This window comes from Theobroma umbraticum, unplaced genomic scaffold, assembly GCF_002168275.2.
Source record: "Theobroma umbraticum cultivar Fairchild unplaced genomic scaffold, ASM216827v3 scaffold_89.0, whole genome shotgun sequence".
Taxonomy (NCBI): domain Eukaryota; kingdom Viridiplantae; phylum Streptophyta; class Magnoliopsida; order Malvales; family Malvaceae; genus Theobroma; species Theobroma umbraticum.
In genome coordinates, this window is record NW_018397271.1 from 3,803,474 (window position 1) to 3,827,249 (window position 23,776).

Sequence of the window (23,776 nt, forward strand, 5' to 3'; positions counted from 1 at the left end):
TTTGATTTGCTGTTTGCCCAATTATCTTATTACTTTAATTTGTAATCAAATTAGTTTTAGTTGCGTAATTTTTAGTTCAATTAGAATTAAGATTTTAATTATTTGAATAAAACTAAATTGTTTTAATTTTAATACTTAGTAAAATTTTAGATCAATTCCATGTGGGATCGATACTCTGCTTGCTAATATATTATCTATTCGATACGTATACTTGCGTAGTAGAATTTTAACTGACACATAGCAATGAAATTAGTCAATTTTAATGAATGGTGTCTCCCTATAATCAAAATAATAAAAAATCAAAGTGTAAAAATAAGTTTTCTTTTGCAGTTTAGTTTAAATACTACACTATTTATAACATTAACGTAAAGTAAATAAAATTCAAAGCTCACGAACAGATAAAGCTACTAATATATTCTTTTTAGAACTAATACAGTAAACCTAAAAGAGAATCAAACATGTATAATATAATTTAAAATAGAAATGATAAATCATATATAGATAACTGTTTTTAACAAGATTATAACAAATCATATTCCACACTAGTCAATCACAACGAAAAAATTAGGTTTGATTGAACAATTTGTATATAATTAAAGACATATGTAATTGATGATAAATTGTAAACCACATTTCACAGCATTACCTTAAAACAAATTGGAGGAATAACAATCTTTATATACAATTCAAACAAATTGAAAGAACAACAATTTTTTTACATAATTTTAAGAACAAAATAAGCATAAAAAAATTACAAAAACAAGCTTAAAAAAAAGTCTTAATATTTTTGGTATTATTGATAGTATAGCTTACTTGTTAATTTTATGATAATATTAATATACAAATTAAACAAAACTATAACAACCAACCAGAATACAACTGACAAAAAAACGTCCCCAACAAATAGGAAAAAACAAATATAGAAGCAAAGATAAGAATATTAAAAGTAAGATGCACTGTAAAAAACTTCAAAAGAAAATAAATAAACCCAACAGTCTACAAGCATAACAATGAATAGAAGGGAAAACTCTTTGATCAAAACAAACCTAAAACAAACTTTTAACGCAATACCCAACTAATAAAACCATAATAAACTAAAAGAAAATTCTACTAAATAAATATACTGCAATAAATTAGAAAAATAAGTTGGAACACGTTACAGTAAGCGATTGCAGTCTGGTTTCTTGTTGATTCAACCTTTATAGATTGAGCTCCAAGACGATTTGCAAATAAGATCTTATGAAACAATTAACCAAAAGTAATGTTAGCCAATAATATTTTTAAGAAAAAATAAAAAAAAATCGATATTAATTTTTAGAAGTTGAATTTTGAACACATTTATAATATGTTGAACAAATTAGACAACAACAGTAAAGGTTCAATACAGTAAAAAAAAACAGTAGATTAATAAAGATGGGAGTAAGGTTTTTAAGAATTATAATAACTTACACTTATAAATGCATTTATAATGCATCCACTTACCTGATTGTGTTGAGTTAACAATATTTGCATCGCCACAGGATGATCAAATTATGTGAAGAGTAAACATCTTTCTCATAGCTAAAGGAAGATAAGGTCATACTTGAGCTCATTAATATTATTCAACAGCCAAATTCTTTCTTTAATAGTGAGAAAGGTTTTCTTCTAAACAAAATTCAATCATTAATAGCAATATAAAACATTGCTGCTTTAAGCCAATAAAAAAATTCTAATATGAATTCATCACAAATATTAAACAGCAAGAAAGATCTAAGGGCAAAATAATAGAATAAAATACCATTTAAAAATAATAAACAAACATATGGCTTACAAAATTTTATGACAAAAATGTGATTTTTGTGAAAAAATATTAGTACATATAATAGCATGAAATTGCCAAAAATTACATAAAACAAAAATAATATACATACTAAAAACCTAGTACTTTACAAAATATTATGACAAAAAATGCCAAGATTCACAAAAAAACAGTAAGCATATATTAAAGATGAAATAACAACGACACAAAGAGTAATAAAATAATTGGAAAAACATTCATATGGTTTGTATTGAGTTAACAATGATTGTACTGTTATTGATTGGTTCAAATTTTCGGTAAAAAAAAAAACATCTTTTTCATTGCTAAAGGAAGAAGAAGTCATACTACAGCTTGCTGATCTTGTTTAACGACCAATCTTTTCATTAACAATAAAAAGGATTTTATTTTTTCCGAAATTGGACCATCAATAATAATACAAAATATTATTGTTTTAAGCCAACAGAATAATTAAATGTAATAAATGAAGGAACACTTTTCATTTCATAAGAACATATATAGCTTTTAAACATAATTAAAAAACCATAAGGAAAAATATAAAATTGAAATCAAGTTCGTTTTGATATGTTACAATTACAAATGAATGCCATATTTGTAAAAACAAATCATAAATATCAACATTTTTAAATAAAATATATAAAACAAAAATTGATAAACATATAAGAATCAATAACAAAACCAAGTTATGAAACTTTACAGTGACTAATGATTCTCTCTTTGTTTGTTGATTAACAGACAATGGATTTTATTCTAAAATAATCTGTAAAATATACCTATGGAAAACATCAAGGAAAGAACACATGAAAATAATTTAGACACAGGCAGTAAATAACAAACATAGATAATAATACATAAAGCCACCAAAGATAGAAAAATTAGAACATGAAAATAGAGTAATGAAGGTCCCAAAACATAAAAAAGTAGCATATATAGTTACATATACAAACACATGCATATAAATATTTAATGAAAAAGAAAGAAGACAGATTGACTATAAATAATATTCAAATAGACTATGCTAACATTTAGAAGAAATGATATAACTGCATGTAAAACTACATTATAAAACAATCAAGTGAAAATAAATTACCAAAACAAAATAAAATCAATTTAAGATATACGTGCATTTGTAACTGTTGTTCTACAAATCTCTAGCAACTTTGCTCCAAGTTAAGAGATAACAGAAAGTAAGAAAAAAAATAGAGTAAAAAACCACCTTCAAGACAGAGCAAAAGACAATCTTCAAAGGAAAAGTTACCCACAATAATACTTAATAATGTTTAACTACAATGAAACTAAATTGGTAAAATTAATAAAATCATTTCAATAAATGCAATAAGCAATCTATAAATCTCAAATAACAAATACCTAAATCTTAACAGATCATAAAATCTCACCACAAACCCTAAAAACTTCCTCCATTTGAACCTAATAAATAAACTTTTAAATACAATCATACAAATTTGCTAATAGCTCATTTTAAAAGCCTAAATCAAACTTAAAATGAAAGCAAAAGGAGTAAGTAATATCCAACAATTCATCTGCATTGCAAAAATAAAGGAGAAATCTAAGAATAAAATAAAAAACCATAATAAAAAACCCAAAAACAATAGGGAATTTGCATTACAATAAAGTGTAAAAAAAAATCAAATCTAAGTCTATGATCAAAACATTTAAAACAAAGAAATTAAATTGAGAGAAAAACCAAAATAGCCAACTTAAATCCAAAACCAAACAGAAAATCAAAACCTTAATACAAAATAAATCAAAAGAAAATATAAACCACTCAAAACCAAAAACTAAATTAAAAACCAACAGATAATCTGAAACAAGTAAAAAAAATAAAAACCCCTAAATCTAAAATGATCAAAACAAAATGCAATCTACCAAAAAACCATACCAAATAGGAAGAAAGGAAAAAAAAAGCAAAAGTGAAACACTGCAAGCAAAATATGGAGCAAGAAACTTGTGGAGAAAATATATAATCCAACTCGAGTCGATAACACCAAGGAAATAAATAGAAGAAACACATGCAAAAGAAAATAAGGCATCAAGCACAAAAAAAATTAAACAATTGATTTCAAGCCACACACGTAAGGCTTCACTACCTAATAGACAAACAATCGAGCATAATATAGTCATTAAAAAATCACAAAAATCACTCATGAAAAACCCATGTAAAATCACATAGTGTTTTCTCTTTGCTTGAAACAAAAAACGGTGAAAGCGTTCTTCAAATAACCACTGGATTTATAGAGGGATGCTGAAAGAATGGAGAGCTAGTCAAAGAACCATCAGAACAACCAATGGCTACTTAGACTGAAGATTGCTTTGGATACTGGAGAGACACCAACAAAATGAATTCAATTGCCAACGTTTAACCAATGGATACTTAGATTGAAGTCTACTTTGAACACTGAAAAGACACCTATAAATGCACTCAATTGCCAACATTTTAAGCCTTCAATGTGGCCTTCCCAAAACGCACAATGAAGCTGCGTTTTAAGTCTCCAAGCACAACCCCCAGCTAGATCACATTCCAGCAAGGCCACGTGGCATGCAAGCATGGAGCCAAAGACGTGGCCTAGCGTGAAAGCTCTTTTGGAGCTTCTTTTAATGTAGTAGTATCAATGGTCACATATTTTATATTTAATTCTTAAATTATTAATTAAAAATAATTATCATTGAAAGATAATCAACATTTCAATTATATATAATTCATATTTATAATAAGTATATTTAAATTTAATTAAAAATGTTATGTTTTTTGAACTTTTTGATAATTTTTTATTAAAAACAACTAATTAAAATGTCAACAAATTCTATTAATATATGGCAATACTATTTCCAATAGAATAGTAACTGGGCTCTATTAAATCGAAGCAAGATTCTCCTACCTTGATGGAGATGCCAACCCAGGAGAGTCTCACAATCGTACAATACACATTGCATCACCAACGAAGCGATTGTAGAGGATGTAACTCTAAACTTGGGCCGTAGGAGATTAAAACCCAAAGTTCGAATCGAATGATGTAAGCATGTTATCCAAACAAATAAGGCCATGTTTTAAGTTTCCAAATGTAGTCACACGCCAGCAAGGCCACGTGGCATGCAAACATGGAGCCATGGACGTAATTTAACGTGAAAGCTCTCGTGGAGCTTCTTTTAATATAGTTGTATAAATTATCACTTGTTTTATATTTAATAATTAAATTATTAATTAAAATAATTATAATAGAAAGATAATTAACATTTTAATTATATACAATTCATATTTATAATAAATATATTTAAATTTAATTAAAAATGTTATATTTTTTGAAATTTTGATTTTTCTAAAAAAATAATTAAAATGTCAACAAATTCTATTGATATATGACATTGCTATTTCTAATAAAATTGTAATTAGGATCTATTAAACTGAAGCAAGATTCTCCTTCCTTGATGCAGATGCCCAGCCAAAGTGTTGCAGTGATAGAGCACACACATTTGCATCACGGAGGACGTAACTCTTGAGCTGAGGCCGTAGGGGATTAAAACCAAAGTCAGAATGGAATGACGTAAGCATATAATCCAAACAAATCAAAATGCAAAACAAAAGAAAATGGAGAGGCAAACAAAGTGAAGAAGCAGACAGCAGAGGAGAGGCTGGTGGCTCCGGTGCTCTCTCCCATTTTATCTTCCTCCAAATCCACATTTCTTTTCTCCTCAGTCCTCACCCACAAAAATAATTTTCTTTCTCTCTCTCTCTCTCTCTCTCTCTCCCTCCCTCGTCATGGCTCTGCAATCTCTATCTCCCATTCCTCACCTCTCTTCCAAGCCCACCTCGGTACTCTTCTCCTCTGACAATGGATTGCTGGTCGTCGACTTCGTCGGTTTGTATTGCAAGTCTAAGGCTACCACCAGGCGGAGAATCGGCCTCTCCGCCGATATTCGGAGTAAGCGCCGCTTCTCAACTGCCGCCGCCAACAATTCTGTTAGAGCCGTTCTTCATCTTCCAACTAGTATCACTACTTCTTCCTCGTCCGATCATCGATCATCCGCTCCTCAACCCAAGGTGGAGTTTCCGCTCTCAATCATATTTTCTACTACTATAATGCAAAATAATAGCGATGAGGGGCCACCTTTGGTTTTGACTTTTTGCAATCGAATGACTCAATTGTTTATGTACACAACAATACAAGAAGCAACTACTGTTTGCTTACGTATGAACCGAACGCGCCCTTCATTTTTATTCTTTTGAATCATTGAGATTTAAGACTTGAACTCTTCGGACTAGAAAAAGAAAATGCATGTTTGTACTTTCATAAGAATGGAGTTGATGATTCTGCTTTGCAACAGTTTAAAAAGAAATGTAAAATTAATAGTAACAACTAAACCGCGTACTATTTTGTTTGTGAGAATTCTACTGTGTGGGTAACGTTTGGAACTACCTCTCTTACTTTTGAAAGGTTCGAATTAAATCAAAATTGGCTTTTGGAAGCCAGAAATTTGTTTAAAAAATAATATGTTTTTAGTTTCTCTTTTAATCCTATCTTTTTGATGTCTGAAATGAATCCATGTAAATTTTAGCTTTCATAGAATAAGCAACACATGTTTTGGTGTAATAACCAAATGATGCTTACTCAATGTTTGAAATTTGAATTCATTTTTCAAGGCTCAACTTTCAGTAGCTTCAATGGCCAAAGTATATATAAATTGAAATTTGAACATTAATTCTTTTTGAATGTAATGATTAATGATAAGAGTGATAAGGTCATCCATGTTGTTTAGAAGTAGGTCACCTTGCTTGCCGCTGACTCAGAAGTTGGAGTCCAATACCGTGTTAAAATGAAAAATGCTCTGGAATCTTTTATTTGATATTTTAGTGTTTGGAATTTTGGGAACATATTCCAAGTTACTGTCAGAAAGTGTGCTACGGATGGTCACATTCGCATGCCCTTTTCTTGTTGATCTTGCTTTTGTGCTGCTTCTTGCTTCCCCTTGTTCTAGTCAGAAGATTTTATATGCTGTTTGAGTTTGCCAGGGGCATCCATTAATTGCCAATGTATCTTGCTTTTTGACGTTAGATTAATGGCTGCCGTTATGAGAAAGTAATTATTTGAATACTTCTTTGAAAGGTCTTATCTTTAAAAATGGAATTGTGGCAATAAGAATCGTAGGTTAGCAAACTAGGGTCATGTATGGGTTGACAAATCACAAATCTACATGACCAGCAATGTACACCTTAAAAAAAAAAAGGAAAAGTCTGCAGGGAATGCTTGCTGCTACTTTAGAATTCATGATAAATGTTGTACTTGAATGGTAAGTACAAACTCTTAACACTGGTTAAGCTAAGCTTAAACTTATTTGTCAATTAAAATAAATTAATAGCGTAATACCTTGTTGTCTCAACTTCTTTTGCAACTCAGTTTCTAGAAGGTCATGGTTCTTGGTTTTTCTTTGTTTCTTTCTTCTTTCCTTTTGGTCAAAACAAGAATTCACAATGTTTTGTTAAGTTTAGTGTTAGAAGTGCTTGTGACTTGGTGAATGAATTAGGTAGTGAAAGGTTTGCTAAGCATGAAGGCCTATTAGTATGCCTTAAGTTCCGTGTTTCAAGTGTGTGGAATTTCAAAGTTGTATTATCATCAAATATTTTTATTTCTAAACTTTGGTCTTACTTATTTTTTGTCTCCAAATTCCTCTGTATTTTTGTTTTAAATTTGCAAGGTTTATTTCTGTGGGCATTCTATATTATATGGTTGTGCCTCAGCTGCAGATATAACAAAACAATGGCATTCGTGTCATGTCCAGTCTAACCTTTCTTCATCTTTCAATGTTCACTGTAATTTCCAAGTGTTCATTGGTTCAACATTGAGAAAGCTTCCTAGAAGATAAGAGGTTCTTTGGGATCCTTAATCACTACTTATGGCTTATGTTGGTGTAACCCATAGGTTTATGTGTCTTATGGTGAAATGACCTGGCTTCTTGAGTACCTAGGGAGATGTTTAAGTTTGATGCACCTTAAAATATGTATAATTAAGGTATAAGGGTCAAAGGAGTGATGCTGCATTTTCCGCCTTTATTGCCTCACGAGAAATGAGGGTCATACTGTCATAGAGTGGTTGTTCTCCCCTCTTGGGTTCATGACGAAATGCACAATGCCTGTGATTTGAAACTTTATTTGTTTTGAATCTCTTTTTCTTAGTATTGATTTTCTTTATCTTTGCTTTTAGTTTTTCTTCATGATGGTATGACAAACCTTTTGTTTTCTAGAACTCAGTGGGAACAACAGAAATAGGAATACACTCAACATTCTAGTACATCAACATGGATCTTTTTTATTTAAAATTGCAGTCAATGTTGCATTTGTTTACATTTTCTTCACTTGTATGCTCATCACTAAGCTGTGCTATTCCATGTGTTTTCTTTTCTCTCGTTATGATCTGAATCACATGTAGGTTGCAAATTTGGAGGATATAATATCAGAAAGAGGAGCTTGTGGAGTTGGATTCATTGCCAATTTGGATAATAAAGCATCACATGGAATTGTTGAGGATGCACTCACAGCTCTTGGTTGCATGGAGCATCGTGGGGGTTGTGGAGCAGATAATGATTCTGGTGATGGTTCAGGAGTGATGACTTCAATCCCTTGGGATCTATTTGACAACTGGGCTGAAAAGCAAGGGATAGCATCCTTTGATAAGTTGCACACTGGTGTTGGGATGATTTTTCTTCCCAAAGATGATAACCTTATGGAAAAAGTGAAAAAAGGTAATTGTTTGCTTTAATTTGATTTAACTCTTTTGCTTTTCTCTGTTCCTAAAATTTGGGCATTATGAATGGATTGTATTTGCTGCCTTATTTTTGCATATTATTCAAGTATGCATGAAGCTTTTGTTCTTTTGTGTAGATGTAAGATATCCTGATTGGCATTTGGCTAGAAGTTGTTATAATTGGAATAGGGATTTAAGTTCAGAGATAAAACCATATCTTGAACTGATGTAGCTGAAGATTCCTCACAGTTTCATAGTTTAATCATTTGAGCAGAAATTAGTCCTTGCTATGTGCAATAGCATATTGGATTTTGGAATTACGAAAATTACATTCTGCAGTGGCAAAATTGTTGATGGAATGTGACAGAGTCCATTAGGATTTTAAATGAGGAGTGCAGGAAGCCAAGGACAATTCCTGCAACTTCTGGTGGTCCAATCTAATGAAGGGACCCTTGCATTTATCTAGATTTGTCTTTTGTCAGACTTCTTAATTTGATATGTATTCTCCTTTTTATCTTTCCTCTTTCTTTTGCTTTTTCCTCTTTAACTTAATGCTGAAATATATTAGAGTTTTTTACCAAGTCATCCTAACTTTCTTGTATAATGGTTAGTCTTATCGAGATGTCTAATTTCTTGAATTATCAGTAAAAAGAGATCCCATAGTCACACACTATGTGCTTTGACTCCTCATTTTCCTTGAACTACCTGTTTCCAACTCTTCTCCAATGGACATGGGTTTCAAGGTGCAACCCTCCAATATATGGAAAAACTTAGAAAAATTTAAACATATCAGTGTCCGACACATACCCAGATCTGATGCTCACCCCTGGGTCTGAGTAACATAGGTCAGACGATATCCTTCTTCTCATCTAAAAGTTATTTTGTGTTAAATTCCAAATGTGGTGTTGCTTTCAATCCTTTTAAAACAATATTTTTGATGAGCTAGTAGTTTATCTGTTCATTCCCTTGGTTGTCTTCTGAAACTTATAGTTTGCATTTTGGTTGAAACACAGAGCTCCTCTGCTTTATCATCTTGGACTTTCTTGAGATTATTCTAGATGCATTCGGAAAATGCTTAGTGTCTCGGATAGTGAAGACTGAAAAGAATAATTGTTGCAGCACTGATATATTAGATATCCAGCTTTGGTCTATGATCTAGTTGAGTTGACTTAATTGGTCATATTGTTGTCAGCTGCTGACAAAAACCTTTAAACCATCTTCTTGCCCTTAATTTTGTCATCTAGAAGTTTTACGCTGGTATTTTTCTTTATTTTGTTTTTGGTTTGGACAAAATTGGCTATCCTTTTTATTTTCATGACTTTTTGAGCTGTGCCTCTTTATTAACAGTACTTAAGTACTTTTGGAAAATTGTCTATCTTTTACCTTTCTTGTGGGCAGTGTTGAGTTTAAATCAAGGATATTCTGTAGGCAAGGATTTAAAATTTTTTACAATAAGCTTTACATAAAAAAATAGCTATCCGTTGGCCAAAAACCTATTTCTTTATGGCCTTGATTTAATATATGATGTAGGAAAGATACAAGTACGTTTGGTCGTAGTGTTTGTGGTGGTTGGGATTGGAAAAACAGGGATTAGTAGGGTTTTATAGCTGTGGGATTTAGAATTAGTTTAAGGCATCAATTATGGTTTGATTTAGATAAGATTTGATCAAGGAATGAAAATTCTGAGCCAAATGGTATTAGGGTTCAGTTGCTGTATTTAAAAGGTTTAATTGGTGGGGCTTTGTCTAAAAGTTTTAAAGGTTTAATATGCAGAAGAGGAAGATAGTAGGCTGTGGTTGCTGTGATCTGAGCAATAATCCTAAATTACTCAAGTACAACTAACTCTTTAGTAACCCAAATTTTTATTAATTTTAATTCTACTCATTCTGGAAATCCACAGAGATTGAAATCAGGAAATACACAGATTGAAATCAAGAAATACTATATTATCCTAATTGTACAAGGATTCTTAAATGGATTAGATTTAAGAATTAAGTCTAACCTCGGTACCTTACTAGCCAATATAAGACCCAACGAACCATGATTGAGGCCTGTACCAGAATAACCAAAAGCTACCAAAGCACCCCTGAACAATTACTCAACTGAAAGGAAAATGTTAATGCCGTAATGACCAATTAACAACCAAGGAAACTTTCGCTTGGACCAAATGAACTTTTTTTTCGATTGGCCCTTGACTTTACCCCTTAGTTTCCAAAGAGGATTTATCTAATTGAACTATTGATGTACTGTTAATGGGTATAAGTCAAATAAAGAATTTTGTTTGAGAGTTCATGTGAAAATTTAATAAACTGAATTGTTTCAGTTCTGGTCTAAATTTTGTAAATTTAATTTTGCTTTTTATTATTGAATTTATTTTGGAATTAAGATGAGGAATTGATACCTGACTAAATTTTGACATCGCTGAAATGAATACAGTTCCATTAAGTTTGTTATCCAAATGTTTGAGGGAGAAAAAAAATCATAATTTTGCTTCTCTTTCACCTTTCTTCTTATGAGCAACTTGTGTACCTAATAGTATTATTCAATTAGCTACTGCTATTTGCTTTAGGAAGATGAACTGGAGTTATAAATGGTTTGAATTAGATATATCAGGATTCAGTTCCAAATTGATTGAATATCTTTGAAGGGGCTTTCCCAAAATGCAGTTTAATCAGTCTATAGCTTATTTGAGGCTCTTATCTGTTTATTTGTTAATTATCACTCATATTATAGCTTTTGTAAATTTCTGGTCACAGGGACGGACTGTTAATCCTGTGGAAATAATTTTGCTCAACTGTGTACAATATATTCTCTGTTTCTGTTTCATAGTTATCAAATCTGTCTTTTACATGTGTATTCTGGTGTTTAACTGTTAGTTCTAATTGCTACTGTAGTAATTGTAAATACTTTTAGACAAGAGGGTCTTGAGGTGCTTGGATGGAGGCCTGTTCCCGTAAATACATCTGTGGTTGGTTTTTATGCAAAAGAAGCCATGCCCAATATACAGCAGGTATTTGTTAGAATTATTAAGGAAGAGAATGTTGATGACATCGAAAGAGAACTATACATCTGCCGAAAATTGATTGAAAGAGCTGCAGCCTCAGAGAGTTGGGGAAGTGAGCTTTATTTCTGTTCTTTGTCCAATCAAACTATTGTTTACAAGGGCATGCTTCGTTCAGAAGTTCTTGGATTATTTTATTCTGACCTTCGGGATGATCTTTATAAGTCTCCATTTGCCATTTATCACCGAAGGTATAGCACAAATACTAGTCCCAGATGGCCTCTTGCTCAACCAATGAGGTTCCTTGGTCATAATGGAGAGATCAATACCATACAGGTTAATTTCCCTTTAAATTTTGAGCTTGTCTAAAATATTATTTCCAGTATTGCATTTGTGATTTATGATTTATGACCTAAATTTGTTCTCTGTGTACTAGTCCTGATTTTTTAAATGAAATTTTCAGGGGAACTTGAATTGGATACAGTCTCGAGAAACCTCGTTGAAGTCCCCTGTTTGGCGGGGTCGGGAAAATGAAATTCGCCCTTTTGGTAACCCAAAGGCATCTGACTCGGCAAATCTTGATAGTGCGGCTGAGGTATGAGCTATAACTTTATTAGAATTATAGCATACTATTGGGATGATAAAATATCAGTGAATGGTTATTGAGCTTTGTATTATTTATGGGCCAATTAAGTGTTTGACCAGAGTCTAGGTGCAAGGATCTGGTTCTTTATCGTAGAATTGAATATGATGAGCATTTGAGGGTGGAATGAGTATCATGTATAGCCCTTGGCGCTAAATTTAAACTTTAGTTTGTGGATTTAATATCATATAAAGGAAAGAAAACCTTTATTTCCTAGAGGATGCAAATTGCTAAGGGTCTGACTCAGTGCAAATAATTAATTGAATTGGCTTTGTTTGAACTTACTAGTTGTAGTTTGTGTAATCTGATCATTTATTTGACTGCTGACACAAGTAAAATTGTCTTTTTGCATGGGTGACATTTATGGATAGGAAATAAGGGGCATAAAAATTTCCCATCAGTTAAATATGTAGTGATTGAATGTGTTGTTATTTCCTTGTATGTGGTCTGGAATATCATGTAAGATTTAGGACAACAGAAACTATGCATCCTTGAGGAAGGAGTAGGTTCTGGTGGATTAATGTTAAAAAGCTAGAAATAATTCACTCAGAGCAATTTTTTGTTGAAGCAAAGTTTTTGCTTGTCTGAAAATCATTGTGAATTATTTATTTTCTTGAATACAAGATATTGTAGAGTTGGTTGTACTATAGTTGGCATTAAAAAGCGAAAATTATGAAGCAAACAAACCATTCAGGATGCGTCTTCACAAATTCAGAAATTTCACTATTACAATAGATGTTCTTCAATTGAAACAAAGTCAGCTATGGAATGTGATAAAACTCTCCTCTAGTTGGAGGTATAGGAGTAAAGAATAAGAGTCAAGTGATGTAATTCAATATTGTTCCATGTCTCAATTTGGTGAAACATTCGACTAGTGCTTCCTGCAATGACTAACACGTTATAATATGTTGTCTTTTTGATGTGCTCATGGTTGCAAAAGAGAATCTATTGCATTGTATCCTTTTTCCTCCAGTAATCATTATCTGCCTGAAATTGCGCATGCTTTGAAGCGGCAAATGATACATATTAGATTATACTATCTTTTAGCCTCTTCAGTGTCATGTCAAGAGTATTGTTCTGAAGTTGAGTCATGAGGATTCCTTGACAGATTTTGTTTCCCACGTACTTGTGTTCACTTTAATGCATGGGCTGTCAGCGAAGTTTACTCCATTGTCTTTATTTTGTCCAGTTACTTATACGAAGTGGCCGTACTCCTGATGAGGCTCTCATGATTCTTGTCCCAGAGGCATACAAGAATCATCCAACATTGTCAATTAAATATCCTGAGGTATGTGTTTTGCTATGGGAAAAAAATGGGGTTATTTTTCATGGAACAAATTTTCTTCTCTTAAGTTAGGTATGATTATTTCTCTGAGTTTTAATGATATTATTTTAAATTCCAAGTTATTTTGTTTAGCTAAATTAAATCAGATAAATAATCAAGCCTATACCCATCTGTTTGCTCAGTTGGATGATTGCTAATGATTTACAACTCTTAATTGGGCTTCAACCACATTCAGCACTGTGTCATGCACTTTTCCCTTGTAATGCCTTCCAGCATGAGCCAGAGTTTTTGATAGCGTGTTTTTTCCAGCATTTAACATGTATCTATAGTTATCATACTTCTTGTTTTTAGCAAATTTTATGTGATTTTAATTATATTTCATGTGGAAAATACTAAGTTAATTGTTTCTTGTTAGGTTGTAGACTTTTATGAATATTACAAGGGTCAGATGGAAGCTTGGGATGGACCTGCCTTACTCTTATTTAGGTAATACTCTCAGGAACTGATCTACCCATTTAGAGGACTTGTAATTTTGTTATCAATGTCTCCTTGTATGCATAGTGTCTGCTAATCTTTTAAAGTAACTGAAACATCTAAAACAGTCTGCCTTGTATTACTTGCATATTTCTGTGAAAATGCATGATTTTGGTGGAAAAGGTACAAACGCATACATATGTGTGTGTATGCATGCGTGTGTGCATTTATATTCTGTTATAGCTGTTAGCAGTCAGTAACTTGCATTTTGATTGATTCCACAAGATAGCTGGTGCATTAGGAACAGTGTAGTCCTTGGATGGAATGCTATTTTTTGAATATGCTTTTCTAGTGATAACTATATATTTCATTTCTATTTTAAATGGAAAAGGAGTACCTCAGGCTTTAAATTTAAAGATCAGTCAATGTAACTGATACTTTAAGGATGGTAATGCTTCTGATATTACAATCTAGCATGCTGAGTAGATTTGCTGTAGACATTGATAGGTAATACTCTTTCTCTTTTTTTGGTTTGTGGCTACCCAGTACAATCACAGAATGGTAAAGGAACTAAAGTTTCTAATGAGTGGTTTCAAAAGAGAAAAGTGTATATGAATTGCCTTTGCTATGAACATCAGGTTGTTAACATCAACTGTATGTGTAGCATAATTTAGTTATAACTAAACTTTTGGCAGACAAATCCTTGTAAATGATTCTGTTGCTCAGTTGCACTTTCCTCTCTCCTTTTTCCTCAGTTTTTATTCTATTTTTTAATAGTTGCTACTTTAATTTGTGTGACTCAGTGATGGAAAAACTGTTGGGGCATGCCTTGATCGGAATGGACTTCGCCCTGCTAGGTATTGGCGGACAATTGACAATGTTGTATATGTTGCATCTGAGGTGTGTTTTGATCCTTAATGATTTCAGTTCCTATGATTGATAGTAGTCAGAATCCAACTCTGTCCAATAGCAGTTTAGAAATTGGCTTTCAGATACATTTCTTATGACTGGGAAACTTAATCTGGTGTTGGTGACTGCAATGTCCTGGGGAATCAAAATGAAATCTATCTTCATTAAAATAAGCTGTCTTAGTTAACTCTACAAATAAAAGGTTGTTGCACTTTAGATAGTATCAAAGGATGAAATTTTCTGTCTCAATGTAAGCAGGAAAAATAGTATACATAATAAATGGAGTTAGAAGAGTAAATATTGAATGATATTAAGGCAATATGATGATATCGTTATTATGTACATAATAAATGGAGTTAGAAGAGTAAATATTGAATGATATTAATTTAATATCATGAGATTTCAATTTTCAGTGAAGTAACATGCTTTGATGACTTCTGTGTCGAAAAGAAGTCACTTTGCTTAAAGAGGCATGTGAGCGAACCTTTCAGATTTATATGTCTAACTTTAAGTCATTTTAGATGTCAAATGACCTAAACTTCTGTACTTTTTTATCTTGTTGCACATAGAAATGATATTTAGAATATGGTTATGTGCTTATAAAATGGAAAATATTTGTTAGATTTCCTACCTCTGGTTGGTGATTATGTGATTTGCTTCAGGTTCTGGATCACTATATAATAACGATGACCCTACTTTTGTTCTTATTAGGTCGGTGTTTTACCAGTGGATGATTCAAAAGTTACCATGAAGGGTCGTTTAGGTCCTGGCATGATGATATCTGTTGATTTATTAAGTGGACAGGTTTGTATAGCAATTTATTGTAGTTTGATATGGTGCCTGTCCAACTTTTTCCCTGAAACTGTTCATAATGATTATTTGTGATCATTGTCTATTCATTTATATCAACGCTCTCTCTCTTTTTTTCTTCTTTCTTTCTGGGTTTCTTTTGGTAAATTATTTTTATGTCATTAAAATCAACCTATATGTGATATTGGGGTTTATGATATGTTTTTTCTTCTGTAATTGTTGTTTTTTAATTTTTTAATTTTGCTTCCTAAGGATCTGTAAATGCTCAAACACTGAGCAATTTAACCATTATGCTTCAAGATACACTTTTACATCTTAAGTACTTTAATTTTTAGGTGTATGAGAATACAGAGGTTAAAAAACGAGTAGCTGCATCAAATCCATATGGAAAATGGCTTAGTGAAAGCATGCGATCCCTGAAGCCGGCAAATTTTCTCTCTGCAACAATTTTGGACAATGAAACTATCTTAAGACGCCAACAGTAAGTATTCTACTTCTATTGGATACTTTGAGATGTCCTAGTAATTTGTGGTGGTGTTGTGCTGAATGCAAATGAGATTGATTTTAGTTCCTTTGGTTCTCTTAGCCTCTTACACACTCGTAGCTACTGATCTCTTATGAGAGCTTTTATTTTATTTTATTCTTGACTGATATGTCTCAAGTGGTGATATCTTTGATTTGGAACATTGCTTGTGTAAATCTGCATGCTTGAAACAAGTTACATCCTTTGTCAACTAAGGGCAAGACCATATCTAGGGAAAGCTTCGTCATTCTAGCAGAGGTTTTACTGGCTTATTGAAGGTTGGCTACAAACTTGAGAATCACATTCCATAATATTTTCTTAGTGAGATGTAAAATTTCTACAGGCATCCATCAAAAACTAATTTAGTTGACATGGATTTGATTGCCATATGGAGAAACTATGGTGTCTATTTAGTAAAATGTGCTTCTTGATCACTCCTTTTACCATGGTGAAGAGGTTTGGCAGCTCATGGATCTGCTTAGAGCCACATTGTCAGGAAAATCATATGAATTGAATAGCTGATGTGGAACAAGTAGGGGAAAGAGATAGAAAATAGAAATTTGGAGGGAAAATCGGATTTTTAGACAGAAGCAAATAGGGAGGAACAGAGGAAACTGAGACAATCAATAGAGGTGGAAAATCTCAATAACCAATATAAAAAATCTCAATATTCAATAATCAAAACCTAATTAAAACTAAAATAACGTAGGTGTTTATGGCTAAACCCAAAACCCTATAAAGTGCAAAATACCAAAGATAACCCTAAAACCCGGATACTTGTGAAAGAAGTAAATACCAATTAATATAAAATAACCGTATTATTCTAAAATATCCTAAATATTTTTAAAAGATACAATTAACCTATAAAATGTAAAAAAAAGTCCTAAATAATTGAATCTCTCAGCTAGGATATCTCCTTCCTCCATCATTAGCAAAGTGGTTCCTCAGTTTATACTGATATGTAGAAAAGGAAAACTATCTTAGATTTTACATTTGCAAGGTTTAGTAATTTTACATTTCTTTGCTGAGAAAACTTAAAATATTATTATCACATTCCTGTATGGGCATAGGTATAATCAGATTCTTCAAGGTGACTTAATAAAGCTCAAAAATGGAGAATGAAATAGTGCAGGATATGGGGATACTACATCTAATGTTGTTTTTTACATTTCTTTGCTGAGAAAACTTAAAATATTTATTATCACATTCCTGTATGGGCATAGGTATAATCAGATTCTTCAAGGTGACGTAATAAAGCTCAAAAATGGAGAATGAAATAGTGCAGGATATGGAATACTACATCTAATTTTGTTACCCCTTTCATATTTGGTTAAGGGTTAGTAACATGCAAAGATGTGCTTCTTCCCTCTCATTAAACAGAAATTCTCAAACTCTTGCTGACTTTAGTCTTAGATAACCTAAGATTATTATGGTATATTAGATGAATTATCACCATGGCTTTCCTTTCTAAATGGCTGTCTGTAATCATAAAATGAAAGGTAAATAATGTGGCTTTATTTAAGTATAATTAAGAAATGTGGGGAAGGTTTATTGAATTTAGAGTCTGCTTTATGAGTTTTTTTTTTATTTTTTCTATTTTATAAATTGAAGAGAGAATTATGATCAATGGAGTCTTGGGACAGTGTGGTGAATTGGAGAATACTTTATAATGGGTGAGGAGAAAGTTGGTGTAAGGTAATACTCACTCTCTTATAAAATTGTAATGATAAGGGGAAAATAGTTTTAAAAGGATTAACATTTTTGTTTGAGTGGTATTGCTATTGCAAATGACACAAATTCACTTTTTTTACCCTGGTTATTTAGAGGTTTAAAAGGTTCAAAAATGATGGAGAAAACGAAAAAAGAGATCAGTGCTCAAAGTTAGATGTTCGAACCGTAAAAACATGTTTTGCATGGAACAACATCTTGATTCAAGCTTCATGCATTTATATTTTGGCATTTTGCATATTTCTGTCTATTACATTTTGAAAGAACCGTAGGGTGGTTAAACAAATTACTACTAGCGGTAGGGCAAAGCGTACTTAACAAGTTTATGCCTGTGTACTTATATGGTATTTTTATATGAGAGTGGTTTAAATGCATGGTTGTAGATGAGCTGAATCTAATGTAAAAATCATCTTGTTAGTTCCTGGTATGTTGAGTTTGATTGAGCTTTATTGAAGTATCTTGGTTTTTAATGACCATAACTCAGTCATTATTATCAAATATGCAATATTGATGATTTGAACTATTCTCATTACATATATAATGTGATGTCTCAGGGCATTTGGTTATTCTAGTGAGGATGTTCAGATGATTATTGAGACTATGGCTGCGCAAGCGAAGGAACCTACATTTTGCATGGGTGATGATATTCCGTTGGCAATATTATCTCAAAAGCCGCATATGCTTTATGATTATCTTAAGCAGCGGTTTGCACAGGTTTGTTAGAATTTTAAACAATTTAATGAACTTATAAATTTGTGACCTTTGTTCATCATGTCATTGCATTCCTTCATTGGTGTTTAGTTTCATTATACTTTAATTATTAGACTTATAAGTCCTACAATTATATGGTTTTTTAAGTGTTTGATTTTACCTTTATATTTCCTTTTCGAAGCTAGCATTCCCCTTAGTCTTTCTTTTTCTTTATTTTTTGGACAAACCTTGGTCTTTCTTCTGCCAGTCTTTATGCACAATTTTTGTTGAAGATGCAAAAGGAATATTTGCATTACATGCTTGACATTGAATTTGATTAAACATATAAGACCAATGTCGGGAGATTATGCACTAATTGATGAGAAACTCTAGACAATTGTTTAAGCTCAAGATTTTGCATGCAAGATAATTGAGTGCTTTGCACTGAGGTAAGGAACAAAATTGCTCTAGACAGAGGCCCGAAAATGATGCAGACATTACTGTTTGTGGGCTCATAAGCAGCCTCCCCCTCCCCCCACTGTTGTCCCAACAGAAAAATGAAAAATCTTATTGTCTTGAATGTTATTTTCTCTTTTCTTCTTCACCTTGCCTATTGGAGGGAGGAGACGAAAAAGGTACAAAAATGAAAAGGAACATAAAATTTAAGAAACTCTGCAAGGATATTGGAAATTGACACTAAAAGAATATACTTTGTCACATTTCAAGAGGATTATTATTTAGTTCTTTTTTTCTTTTTGGGAGTGGTAGGGGGCTCAACTAAGGGCCATAGATTGAAGACTTTCATTGATGTTATTTATCCAAACCTTTATAGAGTTGGTTGACATTGTGTTTCATGGAACATCAAAACTAGCACAGCACTTTTGCTTTCAAATTTAATCTGATAAATAATTTGGCATTCCATGTCATAATAAAGTTTATTTTATGTATCTGATGTTTTGACTTCATTTGCTTTTCCTAATTTTTGGCACTGTTTATGTACAGGTCACTAATCCAGCCATTGACCCTCTTCGAGAAGGACTAGTTATGTCCCTTGAAGTCAATATTGGGAAACGAGGAAATATATTGGAGGTTGGACCTGAGAATGCTTCTCAGGTTTGTACATTTTCCCATATTCATATTTGATGTCATCAAATGATTACTTCAAATTTTAGATCATTTAAATTTTAATTATTTTGCAACTAGCATAATTAGTTGTTGTCCTGAAGCAGGTCACTATGTCTAGTCCGGTACTAAATGAAGGGGAACTTGAGTCATTGTTAAAGGATCCCCAACTAAAGGCAAAAGTCTTGGCAACATTTTTTGATATTCGTAAAGGGGTTGAAGGTTCATTGGAAAAGACACTTTACAAACTCTGTGAAGCTGCTGATGAAGCTGTTCGTAATGGTTCCCAACTGCTTGTGCTGTCTGATCGCGCTAATGAGCTGGTATGCCCCATTATATACTCATATAAAACCTTATGAATCAATATAACATCTTGTGCTGTGAGAAATAGTTTAGCTCTCATCTAGGTATGTAATCATTAAAGGCTACTGTTTCCATATACTTTCAACAACTGATTATAATAGAATTTTCTATTTCTTGATTGTTGTGTTATCAAGTGCATTTTGGGATTCCTTTCTGTTGTTAATATATGGGACAAACATTACTGCTGACGTAGTTGTCACCTGAATTTTATTCAACTGTCCAGCTCAGCTTCATTAAATATGTGAAGTTCTGTGCCATCTAGGATTTGGTAAGCGGGCATGCTGTGTTACATGATAGGGGAGGTTAAGAATCTACCTCTTCATTTTGTCATTTAATGTGGCTTTGTAAACATATGCATTAATTGTTATTTGTGAGTTCTTGTTATACTTGGTTATTGCATCTCTGTTTCTATCTGTTTTTGTCTTTATATTTTGTGTATTATAAGAGTTCTGGATATATGTACCTTGTAACTTACTGGTGTTGTTATAATCTCTTTTCAAAATTGGCTTCTTCTCTTTCTTTTGATCTTATAGACCTCTGACAGAACTTTATTCTGGATGTCTTTTTCCTTTTCCCTTACCTCTCCAGGAAGCAACTCGGCCTGCAATTCCAATACTTCTAGCTGTTGCTGCTGTTCATCAACATCTTATTCAAAATGGTCTGCGGATGTCAGCTTCCATAGTTGCAGATACTGCTCAGTGCTTCAGCACACACCAATTTGCTTGTTTAATTGGATATGGGGCAAGGTCTGTTCTCTTTCTATATTTGAAGCTTCTTAAGTAATAGTTTACTTTTGGTTTTTTGGTTTTACTGAAAAGCATAAAGTATAGTCCCAGAGGTGGGTGATGGAAGTGGATACTGCACTGGTGTGTCACTTAGCTAGATATGGTGGACATACTTAAACTGTGCTGAATAGTCCTCGAGATTGTAGTATATGCGAGTACTAGATGGTTTTGTAGCATTGTAGGAGCCTAGGTCCTGATGTCAAGCTCTTTTATAAAACTTGCTTGGTAAAAGAGAAACGCTATTTCATTGAAAGAACTTACTTAAAAGTTCCTGCTGTGGTTTCTTTTCTTGAACTGACAGTAATACAGGGGCAGATTCTCATGAATGAGAGCCTAGGAAAGACGTGAGATGTTTTTGTACCTGCAGTTTGTGCAGAAGAGATGGATTGACTGTGAACCCTTGTCAATGATTTCATTGGTTTTCTTTTATTTTTCTTGTAAGAGATGATGCTAGATATTAAACTTTGGTTACAATTTTATTTGTTTCTTTTTTCACGAAATTTCCCTGATAGTTTACATCATTCAATATGTTTGCGTCCCTAGGATTTTAAGATAACACTTCTGTCTCTTTTAGTTATAGCAAATTGTTACCTGATCGAAAAGGACGTACAAATATTTAGAATAATAGGAAAGGAAAGCTTTCAAGATAAGGTTGTAGTCAATTAGAGTATGCCACCATGAGAAGCATATACTTCTATTTAGGTGCATTTGCTTGCACATGTTTTGAACAAAGGTTTGTGTCATTTGATCAATTTACAGTTGATGTTTGAGGCAAATGCGTAAGTTTCATGGAAAGAATAACAATATGAAGTTCCATAGTGTAATATTCATCACATAAACCATTACATGGTAAAATAAGGGTAGGCCTAAGCCTAACTACATGGTGAAAAATGTAATTCACAATTTTCCTGTAACTTTCGTCTGTCTTACTTGCTTCAAGATAGGTGCCTAATTTATAAACTGTTATTTCAATTTTTGAGTTGAAGCTTCATTCTTGTCAATGTTCACTTAGTAAGAAGTTTTATGATTTGAGGTGTGGTGCTAAGGTGCTGATACCATTTATTGGATATGTGAACAATAACCAGTTTGTGCTCAACTCTTTTATAAGTTTTTGTGTGTGTGGTGTTATGGTACAGAAATTCCTATGGTGATCTGGAAGGCCTTTACTTATTTTCTTCATTTGTTTTGATCGGGGTGTTGCATTTATGCTGCTGAAAACTTGATTAAACAAAGACTAGCAGTCATTTAGTTGATTTTATATAAGTGGGAAAGATGAGAAGACCAACAACATTGTTTTTTGTTCTGTTGCAGCAGAAATATAATGAATGGTTTTCTAACTCTATTCTTTGCTGGATGATGCCTAAAACTGTAATTGGATTTGCAGAGAGTCACAGTTATCTACTTTTTGATGGCTGAAACATTATTATTTGGAAAACGGTGGACGTTTACGGGTTTTGTTTATGGTTTTGTTTGTTGATGAATGGAACACTCTGTCGTGGACTTTGAATCTTCAATTGGAATTCTTATTGTTGGTCTCCCTTTTCTGAGCGCCCTATTAGTTTTTGTTTTTTTTTTAAAATTAAATATAATGTTTAGATTTTAGCCTTTTTTTGTTTCATCTTTTTCGAAAGGTGCTCTCTTTTTAACTTCTCATGTTGTACATGGGTTTTATACTTTTTAGCATTTATTTATTGATTTGTTCCTAGAAAAAGAAAAAAAAAGTGAACTTTTTTTAGAGAGATATAGGGGAATGATCTTGGGATGTTTCCGTGATTATGTGTAACCAATCACTATTTATTTGAGGTGTTGGCTTGAGCTTGACCTTTTGGCTTACTGGCCTTTATGTACTATGATTTGTTTAAAATTTGAGATGAAATAGAGTGAAGAATAATGAAGTATTTCCTTTTCTCTTTCATCCACAATCTTCATTTTTGTCTTTGATAGTTTTTTTGCAATAATTATTAATGAGAAAAGAACATTTACACATTGTTACACTCTGTTGCAAAATCATCATTTATTTAGGAGTTTATATTTTTTGGAGGCTACCTCTCCCTGTTTCGATTTTTCTCATTGTTTAGCATGGTTAATACAGACTTATCTCAGGAGGTTTCATATCCATCTTGATCAAATTTGTTTTGTTTCTTGTGCTCTGTTCTTTGGTTCATGATGCTTGCCTTATCAAGAATGCTAAGTTGTACTCGATTGAAACCTTTTTTTTTCTTTATTATCCTTGAAGCACATCCCTTTTTTCCTTAATATTTTTTTTGCAGTGCTGTGTGTCCATACTTGGCATTGGAGACTTGTCGGCAGTGGCGTTTGAGTGCTAAAACAGTAAATTTGATGCGGAATGGAAAGATGCCAACTGTGACAATTGAGCAGGCTCAGACCAACTTTTGCAAGGTCAGAATATACCAATGGTACAAAGATTTTGGGATCTTATTTTGTTGTCTTGTCCTACAGGAATTTTGGCATTGACATCTTGCTATGTTTTATATTCTCACTACTAATTTTCTTATATTTTCATGTCAGACAATAGCAAATGGGTGATATTGGTAAGAAAAACAGCTAATATCTATGCACTAGTATAAAATAGGGATATAATACAGTGTGGATATAGGGGTATGATTCTTCTCCAATAACATAATGTGAAACAGCAGGAGAAGACAGACAGAGAAACATTTTTTCTAGTATTTAGCCAAAAATATAACTTCAATGTAAAACATAGGTCAAAAAATGGAATTTGTTTTCCCTATTAAATTTTTCTGGGTTTAGTGTTTGAAAATTTTTTGTTGCTGTTAAGTTTTTCAGGATCCAATCTTTGAGTTGCTATTGACCTTAGTTGTCAATTTTACATAGTCTACAATTAAATCTT

General features: G+C 32.5%; 1 protein-coding gene across 1 annotated transcript in view; it reads left to right on the forward strand.

Annotated features, from left to right (window-relative positions):
• The first annotated feature begins 5,391 nt into the window (after positions 1-5,391).
• GLU2 (glutamate synthase 2) overlaps positions 5,392-23,776 on the forward strand; it is a 42,520-nt gene continuing 24,135 nt past the window's right edge. The window contains exons 1-14 of the mRNA XM_021441680.2: positions 5,392-5,873; positions 8,257-8,569; positions 11,466-11,908; positions 12,036-12,167; positions 13,405-13,503; positions 13,916-13,986; positions 14,778-14,874; positions 15,595-15,687; positions 16,029-16,174; positions 18,499-18,658; positions 19,637-19,747; positions 19,864-20,079; positions 20,708-20,865; positions 23,175-23,304. Of these exons, the coding sequence (XP_021297355.1) occupies positions 5,592-5,873; positions 8,257-8,569; positions 11,466-11,908; positions 12,036-12,167; positions 13,405-13,503; positions 13,916-13,986; positions 14,778-14,874; positions 15,595-15,687; positions 16,029-16,174; positions 18,499-18,658; positions 19,637-19,747; positions 19,864-20,079; positions 20,708-20,865; positions 23,175-23,304 (2,451 nt within the window). The 5' untranslated portion in view covers positions 5,392-5,591. The remainder of the gene's footprint in view (positions 5,874-8,256; positions 8,570-11,465; positions 11,909-12,035; positions 12,168-13,404; positions 13,504-13,915; positions 13,987-14,777; positions 14,875-15,594; positions 15,688-16,028; positions 16,175-18,498; positions 18,659-19,636; positions 19,748-19,863; positions 20,080-20,707; positions 20,866-23,174; positions 23,305-23,776) is intronic.